At 37.7% G+C, this 23,693-nt stretch overlaps 1 protein-coding gene across 23 annotated transcripts in view; it reads left to right on the top strand.

Moving 5' to 3' along the window:
- The window catches only part of UNC80 (unc-80 subunit of NALCN channel complex), a 230,089-nt gene that overhangs the window by 29,393 nt on the left and 177,003 nt on the right, over nucleotides 1-23,693 (top strand). For 16 of the 23 annotated variants that reach the window (XM_086342424.1, XM_086342359.1, XM_086342351.1 and 13 more), the window contains exons 8-13: nucleotides 12,614-12,875; nucleotides 13,874-14,008; nucleotides 16,018-16,234; nucleotides 17,163-17,339; nucleotides 18,403-18,671; nucleotides 19,744-20,112. In XM_086342424.1, coding sequence (XP_086198550.1) covers nucleotides 12,614-12,875; nucleotides 13,874-14,008; nucleotides 16,018-16,234; nucleotides 17,163-17,339; nucleotides 18,403-18,671; nucleotides 19,744-20,112 — 1,429 coding nt within the window. The remainder of the gene's footprint in view (nucleotides 1-12,613; nucleotides 12,876-13,873; nucleotides 14,009-16,017; nucleotides 16,235-17,162; nucleotides 17,340-18,402; nucleotides 18,672-19,743; nucleotides 20,113-23,693) is intronic. The other 7 variants (XM_086342463.1, XM_086342385.1, XM_086342377.1 and 4 more) reach the window with 1 other exon arrangement.

Below are 23,693 nucleotides of genomic sequence, written 5' to 3'. Positions count from 1 at the left end.
TCCTTTTAATCCATTACCTATATAATGTTACAAAAGTAATTTAAAATACAATCCCATCATTCTATTCCCTTGTTAACAAATCCTCAGTTGCCATGCATAGTTTTTAGGATACATTTCAAACTCCTTAGTCATCATACCTAAGTCTTCATGATCATTCATATCCAAGCTCACCTCTCTCAATTTTTCACTTGACACTTCTTTTTCCATGCTTATTTTCAATACTAAAATCTGCATTAGCTAACAATTGCAATACAAGTTACCAACATTTCTTAGCAGCTTAAAATGAAAGACATTTATTATCTCAAGCAGTTTCTGAGGATCACAAATCCAGAAACCGCTTAGCTAAATGACTGTGGCTCAGGGTCTCTCAATGACAAGCCTGATCTGCAGTCATCTGAAGACTTGAATGGGCTGGAGAGTCTGCTTTCAAGGTGATTCATCTAGCTGTTGACCAAAGGGTTTAGTTCTTCAATACCGGGGCTTCTCAAAATAGCTTCTGATGACATGGCAACTGGCTTCCCCCAAAACACATTATCCAAGAAAGTGCGTGGGGAACCAAGATGGAAGCTTCACTGTCTATTATAACCTAATCTCCAGATGGAATCTTCAGTGTCTTTTATAACCTAATTGCCAAGATAAATGCCATCAATTCTTCTATATTCTGTATCACACCAGCCAATCCTAGTATAGTGTCAGAGGACATTGCGCAAAGGTTGTGAACATTAGGAGGCAGGTATTGAGGGCTATTTTGGAGGCTAATTTCAATAAACAATAACGATAACAATGTAACCATCATTTTATGTATAGAGATATATGTATAGATGACTGTATGTCTATTTTTATTATGTTATTAAGTATCTTCATATTCCTTCTTCACTAATTCTGTTATACATATTCCAAGGAGTTTATTTTAAATGTGATTTCTTACCTCAAATATAATACTGTGCTTATGCCTGACTTTAAAAAATTGTGAAACAATGTTAGGGTGAAATATTGAGGTCATAAAATACCCAGGAACTTAAATTTCCTGCATAATTTTTCTCAACCATAGTAAGCATGGAAATTTGCAAATATAAATAGCAAATGATCTTCTTTCCTCTAATAAAATTGATTGTTAATGGCTTTATTTTGATTTGCGTGTAAAGACAAAGACAACAACGATGTTCAAAGTTTCCTCTTTGTGAAAGGACATTGTTTTTGCCCATTTTTGAATACTGCCACACTCAGTCATCTATGTATATATGCATTCTTTGGCATATATATGTGTACACAGTCACCCATACATGTGCAAATTAGATATGAACTCAGTGGCACTTTAGAAAAATGAATTATGTCTTCTCTTTGCCTAGCTGCAGTGGCTGGTTGCCATGGAAATGATGCAGAAGGTAGACCTTTCAGGAAATGCTAATTCTAATGTGTCTTCATTGGAGGAGTTCATGTATTAATCAGAAATAAAGAGAACTTTAATAACAAAACAATGCAAATATGTTAGGAACAAAAGCTATCTGCTTTTATCAAAGAAATCCAATTCACCATCTCTTTTGTCCTGACCTTGCCTGAACCAAACATCACTCTTTCTGGAACTCAGCAATCATAGAAGAGATAGCTAGTTTTTAAAAATTAATGTCAGATTTCATCTTTAATTACCATATGCATAGAGTTAAATTCTGCTTCATTAAGTACTGCATGGGGTCAGGACTAATTTCCACAGTTCTCTACCTCCATAGATTATCTATTATTTCTAAAGTGTTTTCCTGCTTCAGATGCACTCTACTAGCATCTCCCAACACTGATTAATAATAACTTGGTTTCCTTAAAACCATAGTTGCTTGGAAAATATACTAAGACAATTCCTATCATTTTTTGATACCCTTTTTTGTCATAATGTAGTCTATGCATATAAAAGAAGTATATGCTAATTATGGAAAAAGTTTTAAGGTATCAAATATTTTTTAAAAATTGAAAATCATCCATGAGCTTATCAGGTAGATATAAACATTGTTTTTTAATATATATATATACTCCTCTTCATTGCTTTTATGTATACCATTTAGAATAAAACTGGTATTCATCCTTTCAGAAATTTTTCATTTTTTCCTACAAAATAACTTATAGAATCATAGAATATTAAAGTTGGAAAGAACTCTTCTATCATATTATGCAATGAGCTGCCTTCATATCATCTTTACTCACTTATGTAAGTTTCTTTCTCACATTTAATTAGGTAGATAGTTGATTAGTTAATTACAATAACTTTTATTGGTTACTTCGTGACAAGTTGATTGTCTGATAGTTCTGTCCTAAGTGAAAAATAATTGTTTATTCTTGCCCTTTGTTGATTATTCGCCCCAGTGTAACTCACACTTTAAGTCAAATAAACTAGTACTAGAGTAACATTTAAAATTGAGGTACTTCATGTTATAATATTTGCTATAGAATGACCGTTAACTTCATTCTTATTTCAAATAGAGTTTCTTTAAATATTAAGCAATTGAAATGTGAATTTACTTAGCAAATTTTGATTGCCTAAGTTACAGACTCATTTTTAGTCTCTGAGTGCAGCTCTTTGTCGGTGGGAGTTTTGCTGTTGTACATCTGATTATCAGTTGACCTTATCTGTTAAAAAGTAGTTAATGACTATGAGAGTCAACTGTACATTAGTAATTACTTTCAGTCAAATAAGCTTTGTGTGTAGACATAAATATAATCATCTGGCACCCTCAGGGAGACAAAACTGCCAACGTATCATTCCAGTTAGTGTTTCCATGTAGGAATTGTTTTGGATGTTGACTTACAAGTACAAAAGTCATGCATTATTTGTTTCTCTAAGGTAATTGTCCTCCAATCTTATTGAAATTATTTAAGAATTACCTGGAGAAATTAGGAGTATAGGATGAACAGATATAAACTACTATATGTAAAATAGATAAGCAACAAGGATTTATTGTATAACACAGGGAATTATATTCAACATCTTGTAATAATCTATAATAGAAAACTGAATCATTTTGCTATACACTTGAATTTAACACAATATTTTAAATCAAGTATATTTCAATAAGAAAAAAAAAGATTACCTGGCTTAGTAGTTTGGGATAAGACTTGGGAGTTTTGCATTTTTACCAACTTCCCTTCTTCCTACCCACCTCTTGGAGGGGCAAAGGGACAGAACAGCTCTGGGGAACTCTGTGGAGAGTGATTAATAAGATCTGTGACCTTCCATGACAGCCCTAAGCAGATCTCTAGGAGGGAGGAGCTTGAGGAAGGAATTGGTGTCCTTTTTCCTTCCCACATCCTGTGGGAGCCTCCTTCTGCAGAATTCATCCTGCAGCCAAAGGGCATGGGAGCCTCCTATACAGTCTATACAGACCAATCTTCCAGACATGGAGGTAGAGAAAGGTGGAGAGTGGATGGGGTCAGGGAGCAGAGGTTAGAGGCAAATAAGAGATATACTGCCCCCCCAAATTACATAATAAATATTTACACTATATATTTATATTTTATATATAATGTATATACAGAGTTGTATATAAAAATGTATATATTATACAAGATATATATAGTATATAAATGTATAGATTTTCTGTATATATAAATAGTGGATTTTTAGTCCATATTGAGAAAGTTCAGGATCTTAGTTGGCTAAAATTCTCTAAAGAAACAGAGAAAAGTACACAACACTGAAGTGGTTAGGTTCATGTATTTTCATAGGTGAATACACTAGAGTGATCAGCACCCATATAAAACAGAACATTACAAGCACCCCAGTCTGATAAATCATGTAACACTTAATTCGTGTTTGTTAAATGAATATACTACCAGCATTTATTTGCCCATTCTCCTTTGGCTGACTTTGAAGGTGTTCTCTAGTTTTTTATTGTAACAAAATTGCTGCAATAAACATTCTTGTGCATATCTTCCTGTGTACATGAGCAAGAGTTTTTCTAAGGTAGAATTTCTGGATCATAAGGTAAGGACTAAAGTTGACTGCTGCTGCTGCTGCTGCTGCTGCTATGTTGGGTCAGTCGTGTCCGACTGTGTGCGGCCCCATAGATGGCAGCCCACCAGGCTCCCCTGTCCCTGGGATTCTCCAGGCAAGAACACTGGAGTGGGTTGCCATTTCCTTCTCCAATGCATGAAAGTGAAAAGTGAAAGTGAAATCGCTCAGTCGTGTCTGACTCTTAGCGACCCCATGGACTGAAGCCTGCCAGGCTCCTCCATCCTAGATACCACCAAATTGCACCCTGAGAGAGTTTGCCAGCAGTGTATGAGTATTCCCAAGTATTTTTTCCCTCAGTAATACTCAATGAGTTTGGATAAACTCCGGGAGTTGGTGATGGACAGGGAGGCCTGGTGTGCTGCGATTCATGGGGTCGAAAGAGTCAGACACGACTCAGCGACTGAACTGAACTGAACTGAACTGAAGACTCAGTGTCTTCAGTTTTCTGTGGTCTCACAGATTTGTTGAGTGTGAAGTGGTATCCCATTGTGGTCTAAGTCTACATTTCCCTGACTGTTCACGAAGTGAAGTCTCTCTTATGTTTATTCCCTCTTTATGTTTTCTTTCTGGTGAAATTTCCTTCCATACCCTTTGCCCATTTGAGCTATTTGTCTTCTTAGTGTCTTAAAAATATGTCTTCTTTATTAGGAAGAAGACTAATCCTTTGCAGGCTAAATACATTGCAATTATGTTTTACATTTTGTAAACTTTTCAGTTTGTTTATGTTTTTAATAGAAGTTTTACATTTGAAATAGTCAAATTTATCAATACTCTCTTAAAATAGTTGGGAAAGTTATCTTCTTTGAGAATCCTTTCGCTCATACTCAGCCACATCCAACTCTTTGTGGCTCCACACTGACTGTACCCCTCCAGGCTCCTCTGCCCATGGGACTTCTCAGACAAGTATACTGGAGGGGGTGGCCATTGCTTTCTCCGGGGGATCTTCCAGACCCACGGATTGAAGCCATATCTCCTGCGTTGGCAGGCAGATTCTTTAACACTGAGCCACCTGGGAAGCCCCTAGGATCCTGTCATACTAGGTCATAAATATTCTTAGTGTTCTTCTATTTTGTCTTTCCAAAGTCTCTAGTTCATCTAAAGTTGCCTTTTTTTTTTTTTTTTGATACTTGATGGTATGAAATAAGGATTTGGTTCTACCACATAAATAACAGTTTTTCTCTCACCAATTCTTGAATGGCTATTTTCCTGCAAATGTGTAACTTTATTGAGTATTAGTGTCAGTGTACACATATGTGAGAGTATGACTTTGGGTTCTCCATTCTGTTACATTTCTCTGTTTGCCTGATTCTACCAATATCCTATTGTCTTGTTATTATAGCTTGTTTCTGATTTTTGTTATTGATTTTAATAAGTTAATAATAAGTTTTATAAAAGGTTTTCTGTATCTACTAAGAAAATCACGTGGGTATGTTCTCCTATAATTTTTTTTAGGTAGTAAATTACTTCAATAGACTTTCTAATAGTAAGCCATTCTTAAATTCCTGAGGAAAATCCAACTTGTACATTGCTGGATGGAGTTTGTTAATATTTTGTTATTTTTACATTCATGCTCATAAACGTGCCTTGTGGTTTTCCTCTCCTGACTGTTGTCTGATTTCGGTAGCAAATTTACAATAGTGTCATGAACACCCCTTCTTTTTCTGTCTTTGGAACACTTTGTATAAAACTAGAAATTCCCTTTTCCTTAATGTTTAATGAAATTTGACTGTAAACTTTCTGGGCTTGATACATTTTTAAAATAAATTTTATTTACCACAATTCCATTTTTAAAGGTGGTGAGCCTGTTTAGGTTTTAATTTCTTCTTGACTCAGTGCAGATGGATAAATACGTATTCATCTGGGTATTCAAACTTTTAATCCCATTAATCATAGTGTTTTCCTTTATTTATGAAACCATCATCATATCTAGTTATGTCTGCTTTTACAATGATCATATCTTGGTCACATCTTTTATTGTATTTCTTGATTAATTTTTATTAGTTTTGTCAAAAAATAACATTTGATTTTGTTAATCCTATTTTCCTTTGTTTACTATTTTATTAGTATATGCTTCTCTTTTACTTTCCTTTTTTCTGTACTGTTTGGGGTTTTATTACTTTTTTTTTTTTTTAACTTATTGTAGTATTAGCTTGGCCAAAAATTTCATTCAGATTTTTCTATTCATCTTAGGGAAAAACCTGAACAAACTTTTTGGCCAACTCAGTGGATGCTTACTTCATTATTTTTTACTTCTTTACAGTTCCTTTATCCTGCTATAGTCTTGTAATACTCTAAATGCTCTTTTCATTCCACTTTATCAGTATCTCACAAGTTTTCATATGTGGAATCATTATCATTCCATGTAATATTTTAAAAATTCTCATTGCAATTTTTTATTTGACCCATGAGTTATTTCAAAGTGTATTTCTACATTGGCTAACTGATTAGAGTTTTGTCTTTTTGCTGTTAATTTCTACTGGAATTCAACTATGGTTAGAGTACTAGGTTTATATGAGATGATGAATTTTCTGTTTCTTTTGAGTCTTAATTTGTAAACATTTCAAGGTACAAGAAAACAATGTTAAATGTAGTATTCAGATCTCTTATGGTCTTCAGTTCAGTTCAGTTCAGTTCAGTTGCTCAGTCGTGTCCGACTCTTTGTGACCCCATGGACCGCAGCACATCCTGCTTCCCTGTCCATCACCAACTCCCAAAGCTTGCTCAAACTCATGTCTATCAAGTTGGTGATGCCATCCAACTGAAAGGTTGTTGCTGAGCCATGAAAGATGCCGGGATTCTTGGCTTCCAGAGGAGAGAATTAAATCCAGGGCTAGTGATGAGGCTTGATTGCTCAGAGCTTTTGTGTAATAAAGTTTTATTAAAATATAAAAGAGATAGACAAAGCTTCTGACATAGACATCAGAAGGGGGCAGAAAGAGTACCCCCCTGCTAGCCTTTAACAGTATGTTATATACCTATCAGCAAGCTAGGAAAGGAAATGTCTCAAAACTTAGAGTGGCACCAGGCCCCTCACCCACAACATGCATTTTGAGATAACATTGGCACAAGGTGAGTCATCTCGGGCCATGAATCTTGAAGAAAGGCAGGTTTCCAAGTAAATATATAGTTTCATTAACATAGATTAGGAGAACAATGTACGAGTAAAACATACTGGTTTGTTGAGCCCTTATCAATTCTGAGTCTTATGGGGAACCCACTTGAAGAAAGACAGAGTCTAGGGTAAATGCATAGTTCATTAACATATCTTAAGAAAGACATTTCTATAAGAAAAATGCATTGGTTAGCTGAAGGTTTGAGAAAAGGTTAGTTCAGGTAGAACCTGGTGTCGTCATGGCAACACAGAATTTTAAGAGAAACCTCCTTTTAATTTTGCATAAAGAAGGAAAAAAAATTTGATACATGTATTTTGTTTCCTCTTGCCACTTAAAAGAGAGAGAAAAAACATCTGACACTTGCAGCGTATTTCCTCTGTTTGGAGACCCCTAGCTTTCCTTCCTGTTACCCTCTCACAACCATCTCATCCTTTGCTGTCCCCTTCTCCTCCTGCCATCAATCTTTCCCAGCATCAGGGTCTTTTCCAAGGAGTCATTTCTTTGCATCAGGTGGCCAAAGGATTGGAGTTTCAGCTTCAACATCAGTCCTTCCAATGAATATTCAGGACTTATTTCCTTTAGGATTGACTGGTTGGATCTCCTTCTAGTCCAAGGGACTTGCAAGAGTCTTCTCCAACACCACAGTTCAAAAGCATCAATTCCTCCGTGCTCAGGTTTCCTTATAGTCCAACTCTCACATCTATACGTGACTACTGTAAAAACCATAGCTTTGGTTAGACAGACCTTTGTTGGCAAAGTAATGTCTCTGCTTTTTAATATGCTGTCTAGGTTGGTCATAGCTTTTCTTCCAAGGAGCAAGCATATTTTAATTTCATGGCTTCTGTCACTATCTGCAGTGACTTACTTATAGTCTTACTCATCTCTGTATATGCTTGATCTGCTATTTGCTTGAAAAATGTGTGTTAAAGTACACTATTATTGTTTGTTTATTTTCCCCTTACATGTCTCTTAGCTTTTGCTTTAAGTGTTTGGTAGCATTCTTATTAGGCTTCCCTGGTGGCTCAGAGGATAAAGCATCTGCCTGCAATGCAGGAGACCCAGGTTTTGATCCCTGGGTTGGGAAGATCCCCTGGAGAAGGAAATGGCAACCCACTCCAGTATTCTTGCTTGGAGAATCCCATGGACAGAGGAGCCTGGCGGGCTACAGTCCAGGGGGTCGCAAAGACTAGGACATGACTGAGCGACTTCACACACACGTTAAGAATTTAAGCTTCTTGGCTTAGTTTTCCTTTTAACGTTATGGTAACCATCTTTATACCTAATAATACTGTTGTAGGAAGGGAGACCTCTTCCAGGGCCTGAAACTGGGCTCATGTCTAACACTCAGAAATGAATTGTCCGAGGAGACACATGTGCTGACAAAACAAGAGATTTTATTGGGAAAGGGCACCCGGGTGGAGAGCAGCAGGGTAAGGGAACCCAGGAGAACAGCTTTGTCACATGGCTTGCAGTCTTGGATTTTATGGTGATGGGATTAGTTCCCGGGTTGTCTTTAGCTGATCATTCTGAATCAGAGTCCTTCCTGGTGGTGCATGCCTTGTTCAGCCAAGATGAATGCCAGAGAGAAGGATTCTGGGAGGAGGTCTGACAGGTGGTGTCTCCTTTTGACCTTTCCCGAACTCTTCCGGTTGGTGGAGGCTTTTTAGTTCCATGTTCCTTACCAGGACCTCCTGTCGTAAAACAATTCATGCAAATGGCTACTATGGTGCCTGACCAGGGTGGGCAGTTTCAATCAATGTGCTTCCCCTAATGATACTTTTTACCTCAAAGTTTTTTTTATTATTGTTACACCAATTTCCTTTTAATTACATTTACATATCTATACCTATTCTCTCCCTTCCTAACTTTCTGTGTCCTCAAATATTAGGATTTTATTTCCTAATTAGAATGTGACTAAACCTTGTTTTGTAAATCCACTATAAACATTCTTGTCTTTTATTCCATTAATGTATTCATTATTCATTTTGATAACTGACATTTTGGATTTATATTTTATTTTATTTTATACTTTTTATATACTTATGTGGAGAAGAAAATGGCAACCCACTCCAGTGTTCTTGCCTGGAGAATCCCAGGGATGGGGGAGCCTGGTGGGCTGCCGTCTGTGGGGTCGCACAGAGTCGGACACGACTGAAGTGACTTAGGAGTAGTATATACTTATGTATTTTATGTTTATTTTTTTCCTTGTCAATTGATTGTATTTTCTCTAATCTCCTTGTTTCTTGTTTTGGAAGGAAGTTTTCTATTATATGGCTACTATTGAAAGTATAACATGGATTCTTATCTACTCAAAGTCAGAATTAAATGAAATCCCAATGTTTCCGCTCCAGTCACTCTGTGCCTTATTATATACTGTTATATACACTTACGAAAACATCGCCATAATCAAGATAATGAACATATCCATCGCCCTTTAAAATGTCCTTGTGCCCTTTGTAATTGTCCCCATTCTGAACCCCACTCTTTCTTCACTTATAGGCAGCCACTGATCTGCTTTCTGTAACTGTAGGTTAGTTTGCAATTTTCCAGAATTTTGTATAAGTGAAAACATACTCTTTTTACCCAGCACAATTATTGAATATAATACTTTTCTCCTTTTTATTGCTAAGTAATATTCTGTCATATGAATATATCACAGTTGGTTTGTTCACTCACCTGTTGATGTACATTTGTGTTCTAAGTTCAGGACCAGTACATTCTTATAAAGTCCTTTTCCACTCCATGTCAGTTAAAAAAAAACATAGCTAATTTTTTTCTAGTACTATTATGGCTTTATATTTCTGCATTTAAATTTTAATCTATCTTGATTTTATTTGGTAAATAAAATATATTAATTTAAGATAGGCTAAATTAAATTTTTCCTGAGGAGTAAGTCAATTATGCCAATATTATTTATTGACTAGTATATTCTTTGAAGTAATTTGATTCTTGATCTTTATATATATTAAATATTTATAAATACTTGGATCTTTTGTAGCTCATATTTTATACCACTGAACTCTTGTTTAAAATCTTGACTAAATATTATTGTTGTATAACACAGATTAATATCTTGCAATTTATACTCTTTACATTTCTTCTTAAACCTTTCTTGATTACTCCCAATTTTTTTTTTCATCCATTCAATTAATTTCTCTGGAAATTTCATTGGAATTTGTGATATTGTGATTTATAAAAAGAAATATGTAATATTTTGTCTTCATCCTTGTTTCTGTCTCAAAGTCCCTATAATCCTTAGGGTATCCTAAGTGATGAGCGGAACAATTATCTTTTGCTATGTTAATAAGGTGACTTTTGGACAGCATGTAAGTTTAGGGGCTTTTGTTTGTTTAGTTCTATACAGTTTCCTTGGCTCCTTTACATAATATTTGTACAAGACAGCAAAAGAAACACTGATGTATAGAACAGTCTTATGGACTCTGTGGGAGAGGGAGAGGGTAGGAAGATTTGGGAGAATGGCATTGAAACATGTAAAATATCATGTATGAAATGAGATGCCAGTCCAGGTTCGATGCACAATACTGGATGCTTTGGGCTAGTGCACTGGGACGACCCAGAGGGATGGTATGGGGAGGGAGGAGGGAGGAGGGTTCAGGATGGGGAACACATGTATACCTGTGGCGGATTCATTTTGATATTTGGCAAAACTAATACAATTATGTAAAGTTTAAAAATAAAATAAAATTTAAAAAAAATCCTTATGAAGTACTACACATAAGGATTATTCCCATTTCTTTCTTTTTTTTTTTTTTTACTGTCACCTTCAATTTTATTCATCTCTAAAAGGATGACGGTCAGCGTTCCAGGTGTGCCGCACACACTGGCATGAAAGAGCAAGGCTTTCTTCCCAGTAGCTTCACTACCCCACCTTGGCAAAACATGGCTTATAGCTCCGCTTTTCTCATTGGTTCATTTAGTCATTTACTTGTCTCTTGTTTCATCCTACCATCCTCCTAAGTGGTCTCACTCATCCTACTTTTGCTAGATACTACCTAGAAGTAGAGACACTGGAGAGAGTGTTGAAGGTCAGGTAGCAATTATCCAGGCAAAACTGAGGATTGGTCAGGAGAGTGAGTCAGCATTTCAGTCAGAGGAAACAGTGCCTATGGAGGAATGGAGTTTAAAAAGAAGTCGTGAGTTTCAAGCAGGTGGAGGAGAGTCAAGTAGTCAGTACAGTTAGTGAGTAGTTTGGTGGTGGTGGTCTATAGAAACAGATGAGGTTCATATTATGATGTTTCTTTTATACTAAGGTTATACATCAGGTTGACTTATACCTTGATAGAAATGGGAATAGACAAGCAGCCGCTCCCGGCCGGCGCCGCAGCCCCCCAGGAGCCCGGCCCCTAGGTGTGAGATATTTCAGTCAAAGGAAGAAATAGCTCTTCTCCTAAGATGAAATCTGTTGTTTGGGAATGTGGTTGATCAACTTGACACATTGGCCAAATGGTGCCCAATGTAATAAAATGAAAAGAAGAAGCAAGTTGATGTCATTTTCCCATATTGTAAAACCGAAAACAAATGCCTTTTGTGAGACCAAGCTAACAAACCTCTGACGGTGCAAAGAATAATTCTGTTTGAAGAACTTAATAGTAAGATAGAAGAAGTACTTTCAAGCTGAGACCTGCAGGTGTACAAAGATCTAAAATACATATTGAGTAGGCCTGATCATCTGAATCTCATTCAATTGAGAAAGCATGGCTATGAGTTGGATCGTCTTCTATTTGTGGTCCATGACTATATTTGTGGGCTATATAGATGGGCACAGTTTGTTTTCTTTGAGCCTATTACCCTGAGGATGTGCCAAGATGTGCCTTATAACACTGCCTTCATGCCTAATCTTCTGAATCATTGTGACCAACAGATGGCAGCTTTAGTAGCAATGGAGGTTCCCAGATTGTGGTGACCGTGTCCTCAGCTGGTGGACCTGAATTTAGCTGGCGATCCTACTGAAGGAGCCTCAGTGGCAGCGCAGAGGGACTCTGGCTTTTGGTGTCCCTGAGAGTTGAAAATTGATCCTGATCTTGGCTGTTGCTTTTTGCACATGCGTGATTGTTCACCTCCTTGTCCAAATATGTACTTTAGGAGAGAAGAGCTTTCATTTGCTCTGTATTTCATAGGATTGATTTCAGTCATTTGCCTTTCTGCCACGTTGTTTACTTTTTTAGCTTTTTTGATTGATGTGATAAGATTCTGGTATCCTGAAAGACCCATTATAATTTATGCCGTCTGCTACATGATGGTGTCATTAATTTTCTTTATTGGGTTTTTGCTTGAGGACCGAGTCGCCTGCAATGCATCCAGCCCTGCACAGTATAAGGCTTCCACAGGGACCCAAGGATCTCATAACAAAGCCTGTATCATGCTTTTTATTATACTCTATTTTTTTTTACTATGGCTGGCAGCGTTTGGTGGGTGATTCTTACCGCTTGGAATGTATGACTTCTAGTATTAACCATGTGCTTTCTGCCATTGGAAACAGGGTCTCTCTCGTGATACCTCCATGCCAAAGGTCCCGCTATGCCACCTACTTTGATGTTGCTGTTCTTCGCTGCCTACTCCAGCCGCACTGGTCTGAAGAAGGCACTCAGTGGTCTCTGATGTACTATCTACAAAGACTGAGACACATGTTGGAAGAGAAGCCAGAAAAGCCCCCAGAGCCAGATATTCCTCTCCTGCCCAGACCAAGGAGTAGCTCCATGGTGGCAGCAGCTCCCTCACTAGTGAACACACATAAAACCCAAGTAAGAGCATCTCGGGTCCATTGTTTTTTCAACAAACAGCTTTGCCATAACAGAGTCTTTTTTCCTTCTGTGCATCCAGCTCTTATTTATACCATTGCCGACTGTTTGGTTGGTGGGTACCCCTGATACTATTATCCTTTCCTTTCCATCTTTTACTACTGGAGCATTTGGCTGTTCTATTTTGCAAAATTCCATTTTGCATTTAATTTACCAGCCAAAGAAGTGCTTTCTAAATGCCTCTTACACACACTAATCTAGAGCAAGCTTCTGTTGATCCATAATAATGGAATATGGGTCTTCTGGATAATTAAAGTGCTAGTTAATAAAGAGTTTTTGTATATAACTGTCAATTACCAATATTATAAAGCACGTGACACTGGTGTTTTACTGAATATGATTTAACCTCCTTTGCATAGCTCAAAATTTTCCTGTGCCTCAGTGTCACCTTTCACAATATTGGTTTTTGATATATAGTCTTGCTGTTTATTATAGATGTTTGAAGGAATAAACTGAATATGTCCTGATGACATCCCCATGAAAATCACTTTTTGATAAATGAAAGTACCAATAGCAGCTTAAACACTTGTTCTCTTTTTCAACATGTTAAATATGTAAAGTATGATCTGCAATGTGTTGCAGTTGTTTGAGTTTATTGAAATGTGAATTGGCTATATCTGAAATATGTCTGCATATTCTGAAAATAAACAGGAGTGATATCAGAATGAAAAGGAAATATGTTCTGTTTTAGTAATAGATGATTTTGCCCAGAGTGAATATCTCCTCTGGTGAATCATTAAATGGAAAAATACATATTTTAAATAGAAAAAGAAATACCTACTCCCTTCTTATTTTCTTGGCTTTCCTAAATCTGGAACTTTGTGGTCTCACTGTTGAAATCTCCGAAGAGAAGTTACAATTAATATGAAATATATCTCTATTGTAATATGAAATATATCTCTAAGTCCTTGACCATTAATCTATTTTTATTGTCTATTAAGGATCTCACCATGAAATGTAATGAAGAGGAGAAATCTCTCAGTCCTGAAGCCTTTTCCAAGGTTTCATTGACGAATCTACGCAGGTCTGCCATCCCAGATCTTTCTTCAGATCTTGGCATGAACATTTTTAAGAAGGTGAGTAGAACCACTTAAAAAAAAAAAAAAAAAAAAACAGCAACAAAAAAAACAGTAGGGCATGAAATGTTTCTGATTGTGCGGCTGAGTCAGGTGGGTTGAGGAAGGGACCTCAGAATAGAGGTCCACTCCCAGTTATAGCGCTGACTTGCGGTATGACCTTGGGCAGCATGACCTTTCACATTTCCTCCTTGTGCGTGAGTGCTTCGCATTTTACACATTATGTGGGGTTGTTACAGAGCTCAATCCTGATAATATGTGTAAAGTGCTTCTAGTAGTGTGGTCATGGAGATAGTTGTGGTAGCAGTGATGGTATCGTGCATTTGTATAGCTCACCTCATTCTACCAAGCATGAGATCATATAAATAATTCTTATTTAATCCAATGAGACTTTTATTCTCCACAATTTGCACCTAAGAACCTGAGTCTCATTGCAGTTCTTAGAGTAATGGGATCATCATAGAACATTCATTCTTGAAGTCATCTCTTAAAAATTTTAAGGCAATAGAAAAACCAAGCTTTGTGATAACGTAGTAAATCCTTATAACTGACCTCTATCTTTACTACCGTCATTTCTCTTTGTGAGTGACAGTGTAGGTTTCCATTCAGCAAACATTTATTGCACATCCACAAGAATCTAGAACACTAAAACTGGGAAATTAAAGGTTGAGTCTTTGTGTAAATAAACTGACTTGGGAGTCAGTTGATTGGTTCAAATTCCACTCCTACCATTTTCTACCCATGTGATACTGGCCAAATGATATTGGTTTCTTCATTTATAAATGGGTACATAATATACTTACCTCAAAAGTTTATGATAATTGAGATTATGTGTGTAGAGTCTTTATTGGGCCTAGTACTTAGCAGGTACTCAATAAATGTTAACTGTTATTTTCAACAATAAAATAGAAATAAGACTGCACCTTAGAAACTTTAGATAGTTTTAGAAAGGTTGAGTCCAACCTCAGAACTAGGTCTTCTAACTAAATATTTCATGCTCTTATTAATCCACTCTTCTCCTCTCTTTTTTATAAGCAAATGGAGCTAATCAAATAGAAAATAATATGTGTAAGATAATGTATGTGTGGTGGCTTATTTTTTTCTTTTGCAAAATGACTAGTTTGTGTCAATGAAGAATACAGAATTACCAACCTATCTATAAGCTCAGAGTTTGCTATGCAACATTGATAATTCAGTAAAAGACAAATGCTGTAGTTTTTCTAAACATGTTAATCAGTGGGGAGAAAAGAGGTTTTCAGTTCTGATTGCATATGAGAATCTCTGCAGAACTTTTAATAAATCAAGGGCCCAGGCCTGACCCTGGATCTATGAAGTCACAGTTGCTGAAGATTAGGCCCAGACATTAATATATTTTAAAAACTTGAGGCAATTCTAAACTCTTAGATATACTAGATCTTGAATTTCTTTGATTGATAGGTCATAGGGTTGTACCAATGCATATTCTGCATCCTCTTTGCCTCTCCTATGAACAGAGGTGTGCATCTGAAGTCATTTGGCTGAAACAATGGATCTGTCTTGAAAAGTGGAGTAGAAAAAGACTGATTGGTCTTCGTGATGACTCAGGGCTCCTATATACTAACCCAGGGTTTCTCAAGTTTTACCAAGCGTCAGCATCACCTGCAGGACTTGTTAAACATTGCTGGCCCTCCCCTTTTGGCTTTCTGATCTAGTATGTCTGGAGTTGAACCTGAGACTCTGCGTTTCTGACAATTTCCCAGGCACTGATGCTGGTCCAGGGACCACACTTGGAGAAACATTCCTCAAGCCCAACCCGGCAGAAAAACCTAGGAAATATGTTATCTTTTTCTTAATTTCTTTCACTGCTTTGCACATTGTGGAAATTTCTCTTGTCTCTTCTGGATGACATTTGGTGACTTTCTGGGTCTCCTTTTCCTGGAACATTTCCTGAATTTTGCTCCAACCCTTTGGGAAGCAAATGGTAACCTTGCCTTTGCCCCGTGCCTGACCTTCATCTCTTACCCCTGTAGTTCAAGAGCCGCAAAGAAGACAGAGAGAGGAAAGGTTCCATCCCATTCCACCACACGGGGAAGAGGCGGCCTCGGAGAATGGGAGTGCCATTCCTGCTGCACGAGGATCACCTGGATGTGTCCCCAACTCGTAGCACGTTCTCCTTTGGAAGTTTCTCTGGGCTCGGAGAAGACAGACGAGGCATGGAAAAAGGAGGCTGGCAAACCACCATTTTAGGTGACCATAAGGACCTTCGAAAGTAGGGCAGAGCTTCTTTGACCTGTTTAGAAATCTGGATCTAGGGCTCCCAGGGAAATCTGTACCTTTCTCGACAGTTTAGTCGAGAAATCTGGGCCCAAATACAACCTCCCCAGGACCCAAATAATGCTGTGTCTTCATAGACAAAGAAATGGAAATAATTGAATTATGCAAGAATCCTGTATAATTAGACAGCTCTATTTCTAATCATCCTATACAATGATTCTTTAAATTTTATTGAAGTACAATTTATATATAATATCATGTTAAAAGTTATATATATGTATTTATATATATTTTTTCATATTCTTTTAATATTTCATATTCTTTTCACATGATATTGATTAGAGTTCCCTGTACTATCCAGTATGACCTTGTTGTTTATTCATCCTATATATAATAATTTGCCTCTGCTAACCCCAAACTCCCATTACTTTTCTCCCCTACCCTGCCTTCCTCTTGGCAACTGCAAGCCTGTTCACAGCAGTATATCATTCTAGACATGGAAACATGGCCTTAGAGGGCTCTGTGCATTAACTTTGTGAATCCAAAGACAGACTTTTCTTTCACTCAGCTATTAAAAAAAGAAGATGTAAAGAAGAGAAAAGGGAGGGTTTTTTTTTGTTTTGTTTTTTCTGGATGTCATATTAAGACCAGCTTAAAATCAAGAGATGACAACTAGCGGGGGCCTAACAGATGGTTTCTGACATTTGGCTTAGATTGGGGCTGACCTTCTCACAGGCAGCTTCATCAATCATCTCAACCCTGAATGTTCCCAAGGGAGATTTAATTCCTGCTAGTCAGCTGTGCCTTGCAGAGTTCCTAATACCCGCTGACTGTCACTGCCGTCCTTTGGCAGAACATCTTTCAGATTTTCTAACCTTCTTGTGGTTCTCGTCCTTCTCAGGGAAATTTACCCGGCGGGGCAGTTCCGACGCGGCCACTGAGATGGAGAGCCTGAGCGCCAGGCACTCCCATTCTCATCACACGCTGGTGAGTGATCCGCCAGACCACTCCAACAGCCACGGGGAGAACATCGTCAAGGAAGGTGGGTCGGAGGCGGCCCCTGCAGGCGGGACTTCAGGTTTCTTTTCCTGTTTCCTGTTTTTTCTCCATGTTCCATCTTCATTGTAATCTGGCTCCATGTGCTTTTTGAAAACTTGCATTTGTGTATCTTATGGCTGGATTATTTGTGAGCTGTTCTTAAAATTTCCTTAGTAGCAAGAGCTATGGGATAGCACACTGTGAACACCATACCTCTCAGAGGGAAAACAAGGGCAACCCATTCTATATTTGTTTTCACAAGAGCATTGACCTACAGGAAAGACTTCTAGGACATCTGTCACATCCCTCTGAAGGGCTTGTCCATCTTCAGGGGAGGAAAGTCCCTACCTTCTAAGGTCACTGATTCCCTTTCCAGACAGCTGCTATTCTGTGCTTTATGTGGAGCAAATGTGTGCCTCTGGATGAAATCCAAGATGGGTTCTTAATCTGTGCTCTTCTCAACCTATGAGTATAAATTTAGTCCCTCTTTTTCCTGGACTGTACTTCAAGTACTTGATGACATTTGTTAGTTACCACCACAAATTTATGTTCCATAATTCTTAAGCAGAAGAGAAAAAAGAATCTTTCTGTTGCCTCAATATATTAAATAAAACCAAATATTTTCACAGCTACAAACTTGTGGGGAAATATTTCAACCAAATTAGTTTAACTATTGGAGAAGGAAATGGCAACCCACTCCAATATTCTTGCCTGGATAATCCCATGGACAGAGGAGCCTGGTGGGCCCCAGTTCATGGGGTCGCAAAGATTCAGACACACCTGAAGCGACTGAGCACAACACTGTGTAACTAACCAATAGGGTCTATCTTCTAACTGCATAAAAAGCACCAGTTAGGCAAAAAAATTCTATCCTGGGTCTCAAGAAAGCCAGTTAAGAATTCACATTTTCTATAGCCTTCATTGTTTGTCAGATATTATTATACATGACTTAACACCATGGGAGCTGACAATAGCCCTGAGACTCTCCATCAAATATATGCTATAGCTGTGATTGTGGTCGTGATTTAAATAGTAGGTTAAGTGTCTAACATGATCTTGTAGGTTCATATGGGAGAAGTAAGACATTGCTTTCCTTTTTCTAGTGCGATCTCAGATCTCCACTATTACAGTTGCAACCTTCAATACCACGTTGGCATCGTTCAACGTCGGCTATGCAGACTTTTTCAGCGAGCATATGCGGAAGCTCTGCAACCAGGTGCCCATCCCTGAGATGCCACACGAACCCCTGGCGTGTGCAAATCTGCCTCGAAGCCTCACAGACTCCTGCATAAACTACAGCTACTTGGAAGACACAGAACATATTGATGGGACCAATAACTTTGTCCACAAGAATGGCATGCTTGATCTTTCTGTACGGAGCAAGAATTTTTCTTACTGAAGCGCAAAAGATATTGAATCTTTGGTCCAGTTTTTACAGTGTTGGGTAAAATGGACATATAAGTTCTTAGAAATGTTGAGTCTTTAAATGAAAAAGCTACACTTAAAAAAGAAAAAACCTTTTATGAGTGTATCACCCATCTTAGATGTACCTTTTCTTTTTTTTGAGCTTCACTTTAGATTCAATCTGATATTAGAATATTTTTATAATTGAAAAACGTTAGTGAATCCTGAATACACTTAGTAAATATCTGTGTATTTGTGTTTGCTAAGTCCCTCATTTTCTAAACCAGTAGTAAAAAATTCTGCTTGTTTTCTTTTGTTATATAAGCAACATGACTATAAACCACCCAAACAGCAAGAGAGAATGAATAGAAGTCCATTAAAACATTTAAACCTGCATTCTCAAGAATGCCTGTCTTGATTATAGTTATTAGCAAATGAAAGGGTTGTTATATTTTACAAATATATTTCACACAATTTTTTTTATTTCACATTAGGGAACCTGGCTCAGCAAATAATTTAACATATTAAAATCAGTAGAAAGACATAATTTAAACATGCAAATATTTTGCATTTAAAATTAAATGTAAATAATGATGCAATTGCAAATGTTCTTCTATTATATGTCTAAGGAAACCTTTGCTCTTCACCAATTATTAGTGGAAAGGATTATTGGCAGAGGATTAAAACACTTTGATTTTAGAAATCAGTTGAGCAGGTTTTCATTTGGGCAAGTAATTGCTCTCCCATTAATCCATTATGCTTTGTTATCTCCCTTAACTGTCCATATTATGGCAACTTTAGAGTCCTTAAATGAGATAACACACTTATACATTTTTAATTCCTCGGGTGATTTGTTGATTAAGCACATATACAAGGTTCCAATGCAGCATAATAAGATCATCTGAAAATTACCTGAATTATTTATACTTATGTGCATAGAACAGCCAAAGGAAATGCAATAAATGGAAGAGCCAAATCTATTTAGGAAGAGGTAATTCAAGTAACTTAATCACCCTCTGATTACTTTTGTCTTCCCCCAGGTGGTTCTGAAGGCCGTTTATCTTGTCCTTAACCATGACATCAGTTCTCGCATATGCGATGTGGCACTGAACATTGTGGAATGCTTGCTTCAGCTTGGTGTGGTGCCCTGTGTAGAGAAGAACAGAAAGAAGAGTGAAAACAAGGAAAATGGAACTGTAGAAAAAAGACCAAGTGAGGGAACTTTCCAATTCAAAGGAGTGTCTGGAAGTTCCACCTGTGGATTTGGGGGCCCTACAGTGAGTGGAGCTGGAGATGGTGGAGGAGATGAAGGAGGAGGTGGTGATGGAGGAGGTGGAGGAGGTGATGCAGGAGGAGGTGGAGGAGGTGGAGGTGGCCCCTATGAGAAGAATGATAAGAACCAAGACAAGGTATGAATGAACCAGCTTTTGCATACTCATGAAATGTTATTCTGATTTCTTTCCATATTTTTGCTTGCCAGCAATCTGTTGGCTCAATAGCCACTAGTCACTAGTCCATAATAAGCAGTATGCATGCATGCATGCTCAGTCACTTCTGTCATGTCCAGCTCTTTGCAACCTTATGGACTATAGCCCACCAGGCTCCTCTGTTCATGGGATTCTCCAGACAAGAATACTGGTGTGGGGTGCCATGCCCTCCTCCTGGGGATCTCCCAGATCCAGGAATTGAATGCACATCTCCTGTATCTCCAGCATTGCAGGCAGATTCTTTACTGCTGATCCATCTGAAAGCCTCTAATAAGCAGAATAATTTTTCTGAAAAACATTAAGTTCTTTCTCTTGATTTAAGGAACGCATTTTTAGGTAGCCTGCTTCAGTCAGAGTTAAAGAGAAGAAAAGGGGGAATTTTTATTTAGTACGTTGATTTGCTGGTATGAGTTTAGAAGACTAGTCTTTGTCCTCTTACAGCTCGGTGTGTCACACCCAGGGGTCTTTATCATTCTCATTAGTTATTGTTTCTGAATTTAACTTCCTTTGACTTGACAACACCTGATTTATGATTTCAGTGCTTAACATCAGTAATTAGTTTTCTAATTTAAATTTTAAAGAAGAATTACTGCAGCTATATTGATATAATTTATGCTATTTCAATTTGAGATCTTAGTTGGAAAATACTAAGTAATTGAAATCAAAGAAGAGATTTGAATCTCTAACAGGTGACGATCTACACATCAGGCCAAGTGTTTACATGTGTAAGATTTCACGGTGCAGAGTTCTATTACCTACATATTATCTTAAATGTAAATTGTTGATTTTTTGTGGGGTATCAGGTTTTTACAGCTGAAGGTGTGCAGTGCTCCTTCCTCTTTTTTTCCCCCTTCTTCTCTCTCTAGTCCTACATCATGCCTGTTTAATTTGCATTTATCATGTTTCTCTCCTCATGGTCTATTCTCATTTTTCCCAATATTTGCGGACTCTCATCCAATAATTCCCGCCCCAGTATTCTTAGGTTCTCGAACCTAACTTTTCCTTTAGGATTTCTTCTACTGCCTCACTCATATTTATATATCTTCCAATTCTAATAGAATCTTCTGGTATTTGATGTTTCCAACTTCTACATTCTCAAACATCACTGAGGACAATTCAAGGGTCCTCAGATCTCATTGTAGATGAAAATTATCAAAATGTTGATATTAATCACACGGGATTTGAACTTGGATCCTAAGATCTAAGGGATTTTTCAGTCAAAAGTTATGTAGGAATTAGTAAATAAATACAAAGTATAAGGACCACATTTATAAACACAGCAAACAGTAAGATTCTTAATTTAAAATTGTTTTACCTGTCAATCTAGGTGGCAACTCAAAGAGACGATAGATAGAACTATGTCATTTTGTTGCAAAATTCAAGGGAAAATAGGAAAAATAAAAGTTGTCAAATTTTGATAAGGATTTCTTTGGAAGGAATGATGCTAAAGGTGAAACTCCAGTACTTTGGCCACCTCATGCAAAGAGTTGACTTATTGGAAAAGACTCTGATGCTGGGAGGGATTGGGGGCAAGAGGAGAAGGGGACGACAGAGGATGAGATGGCTGGATGGCATCACTGACTCCATGGACATGAGTCTGAGTGGACTCCGGGAGTTGGTGTTGGACAGGGAGGCCTGGCGTGCTGCGATTCATGGGGTCGCAAAGAGTCGGACACAACTGAGCGACTGATCTGATCTGATCTGATCTGTCAGTAAAACTTAGATATATGCTAAATTGATGAGGCTTTGCTATGTTTGGGGCTTCCCAGGTGGTGCTAGTGGTGAAGAACAGGCCTGCCAGTGAAGGAGACATGAGATATAGGTTTGATCCCTTGTTATGTTTATTGAGGATTTGAGATATAGTATTTTGTTTCTGTTTGGGTTTTGTTTTAGTTCTAAAATTACACCCAACTAGTATTCACATCTAATTTTTTATTAGAGAGCTACAAATGTCTTGCCTATCTAGATATTATATATAATCTAGATATTATTAATCTATTATATTATATAAATATAAATCTATTGTATGTAATCTAGATATTATATGTAATATATAGATATTATGAACACTAGAAACTTGATAATATAAATGTTACCTTGACTAGTTACTTTTGATTAGGATGGGGTTTTACAAAGTCAGATTATGTGTTCTCCAAAACAACTACAAAAGATGCAAATGTTCTGTACTTAGTTCTGCAAAATAATATCCTTTGTAATGCAGAGAATTTATAAAACTGTACCGGAACGTAGGTCAAGTGCATTGTACTTGTGATTCACACAGGTCTGCTCTGCCTCCAACCCATCTGTTATTTTCAGTGGAACTGGGAGTTTATCTAATTTTGCAACCTAGTAATACCAGAAGCATGGGGGAATTGATTAATTCAGAAAAGAAGATCTAATTTCTATTTCTATATTTGCTGCAAACGAGTACTTAGAACTTGAAATGTTATTTAATATGTGTCCTGATTTCTGCCTATAACATGCTACATCTTTCTGAATGTCTCCTTCTGAAGGAGCTGAAATCCCAAGGACATCTGAAGATCCAAAGAAATACAAATAGATATTTACAAAAAGCTTTGGGAGCTAGGAATTTTTTTAAGGAACATTTAATAGTTTTTGAATGTTCATAAATCAATCTTCAAAATCAGCTCTTCCCCAGGGTGACCTTTTCTGAGGCACAACTGCCTCTGGCCACACAGGCTGTGTACTCTACAAGAGCTCTCTGCTAAAGAGGCCAGGCAGGACTGAAATCAGGGACAGTCAAGGCTGCTTCTACTAAGAGGCACCTTTTAATAGAAGGTGCCTACTACTCACTTTTTCTAATTCATCCTCCCAGAATAGTGCCTTTTCTAACTTGCACAAAGTTGCCCCAAAGGATAGCAGTGCCCCACACCTAGAAATGGGCTTCCCTAGTAGCTCAGCTTGTAAAGAATCCACCTCAATGTGAAAGACTCAGGTTCGATCCCTGGGTTGGGAAGATTCCCTGGAGGGAGGGCATGGCAACCTACTCCAGTATTCTTGCCTGGAGAATCCCTTGGACAGAGAAGCCTGGTGGGCTATAGTCCATGGAGTTGCAAAGAGTTGGACACAACTGACTAAGCACAGCACACCTAGAAATAATCATTAACACTGGTTTTGCTATTATTATGCACCTTACTTGTTTTGCCTCACAAACTCTGTGAGACGGATATTTTATGATTCCCCCTTCTGTGAGGCGTAGGGTGTTAAGTAGCTTGCCCAAGGTTATGGAGCTAAGATTTTAATTTAAACTTAAAAGATTTATGAATTGGTGAAGGAATTCACCAATTCCTACACCAGTCATGCTCAGTCATGTTGGACTTTTTGTGACCCCATGGACTATAGCCTGCCAGGCTCCTCTGTCCATGGGATTCTCCAGGCAAGAACACTGGAGTGGGTTGCCATTCCCTTTTCTTGGGGATCTTCCTGACCCAGGGATTGAACCTGGGTCTCCTGCATTGACAGGCAGTTTCTTTACCCTCTGA

This window comes from Bos grunniens, chromosome 2 (genome assembly GCF_055505025.1).
Source record: "Bos grunniens cultivar Pamir isolate PY7600 chromosome 2, Bosgru_T2T1.0, whole genome shotgun sequence".
Classification (NCBI taxonomy): Eukaryota; Metazoa; Chordata; class Mammalia; order Artiodactyla; family Bovidae; genus Bos; species Bos grunniens.
The sequence above is the reverse complement of the archived record's forward strand: the minus strand, read 5'-3'. Positions and strand labels throughout refer to the sequence as shown.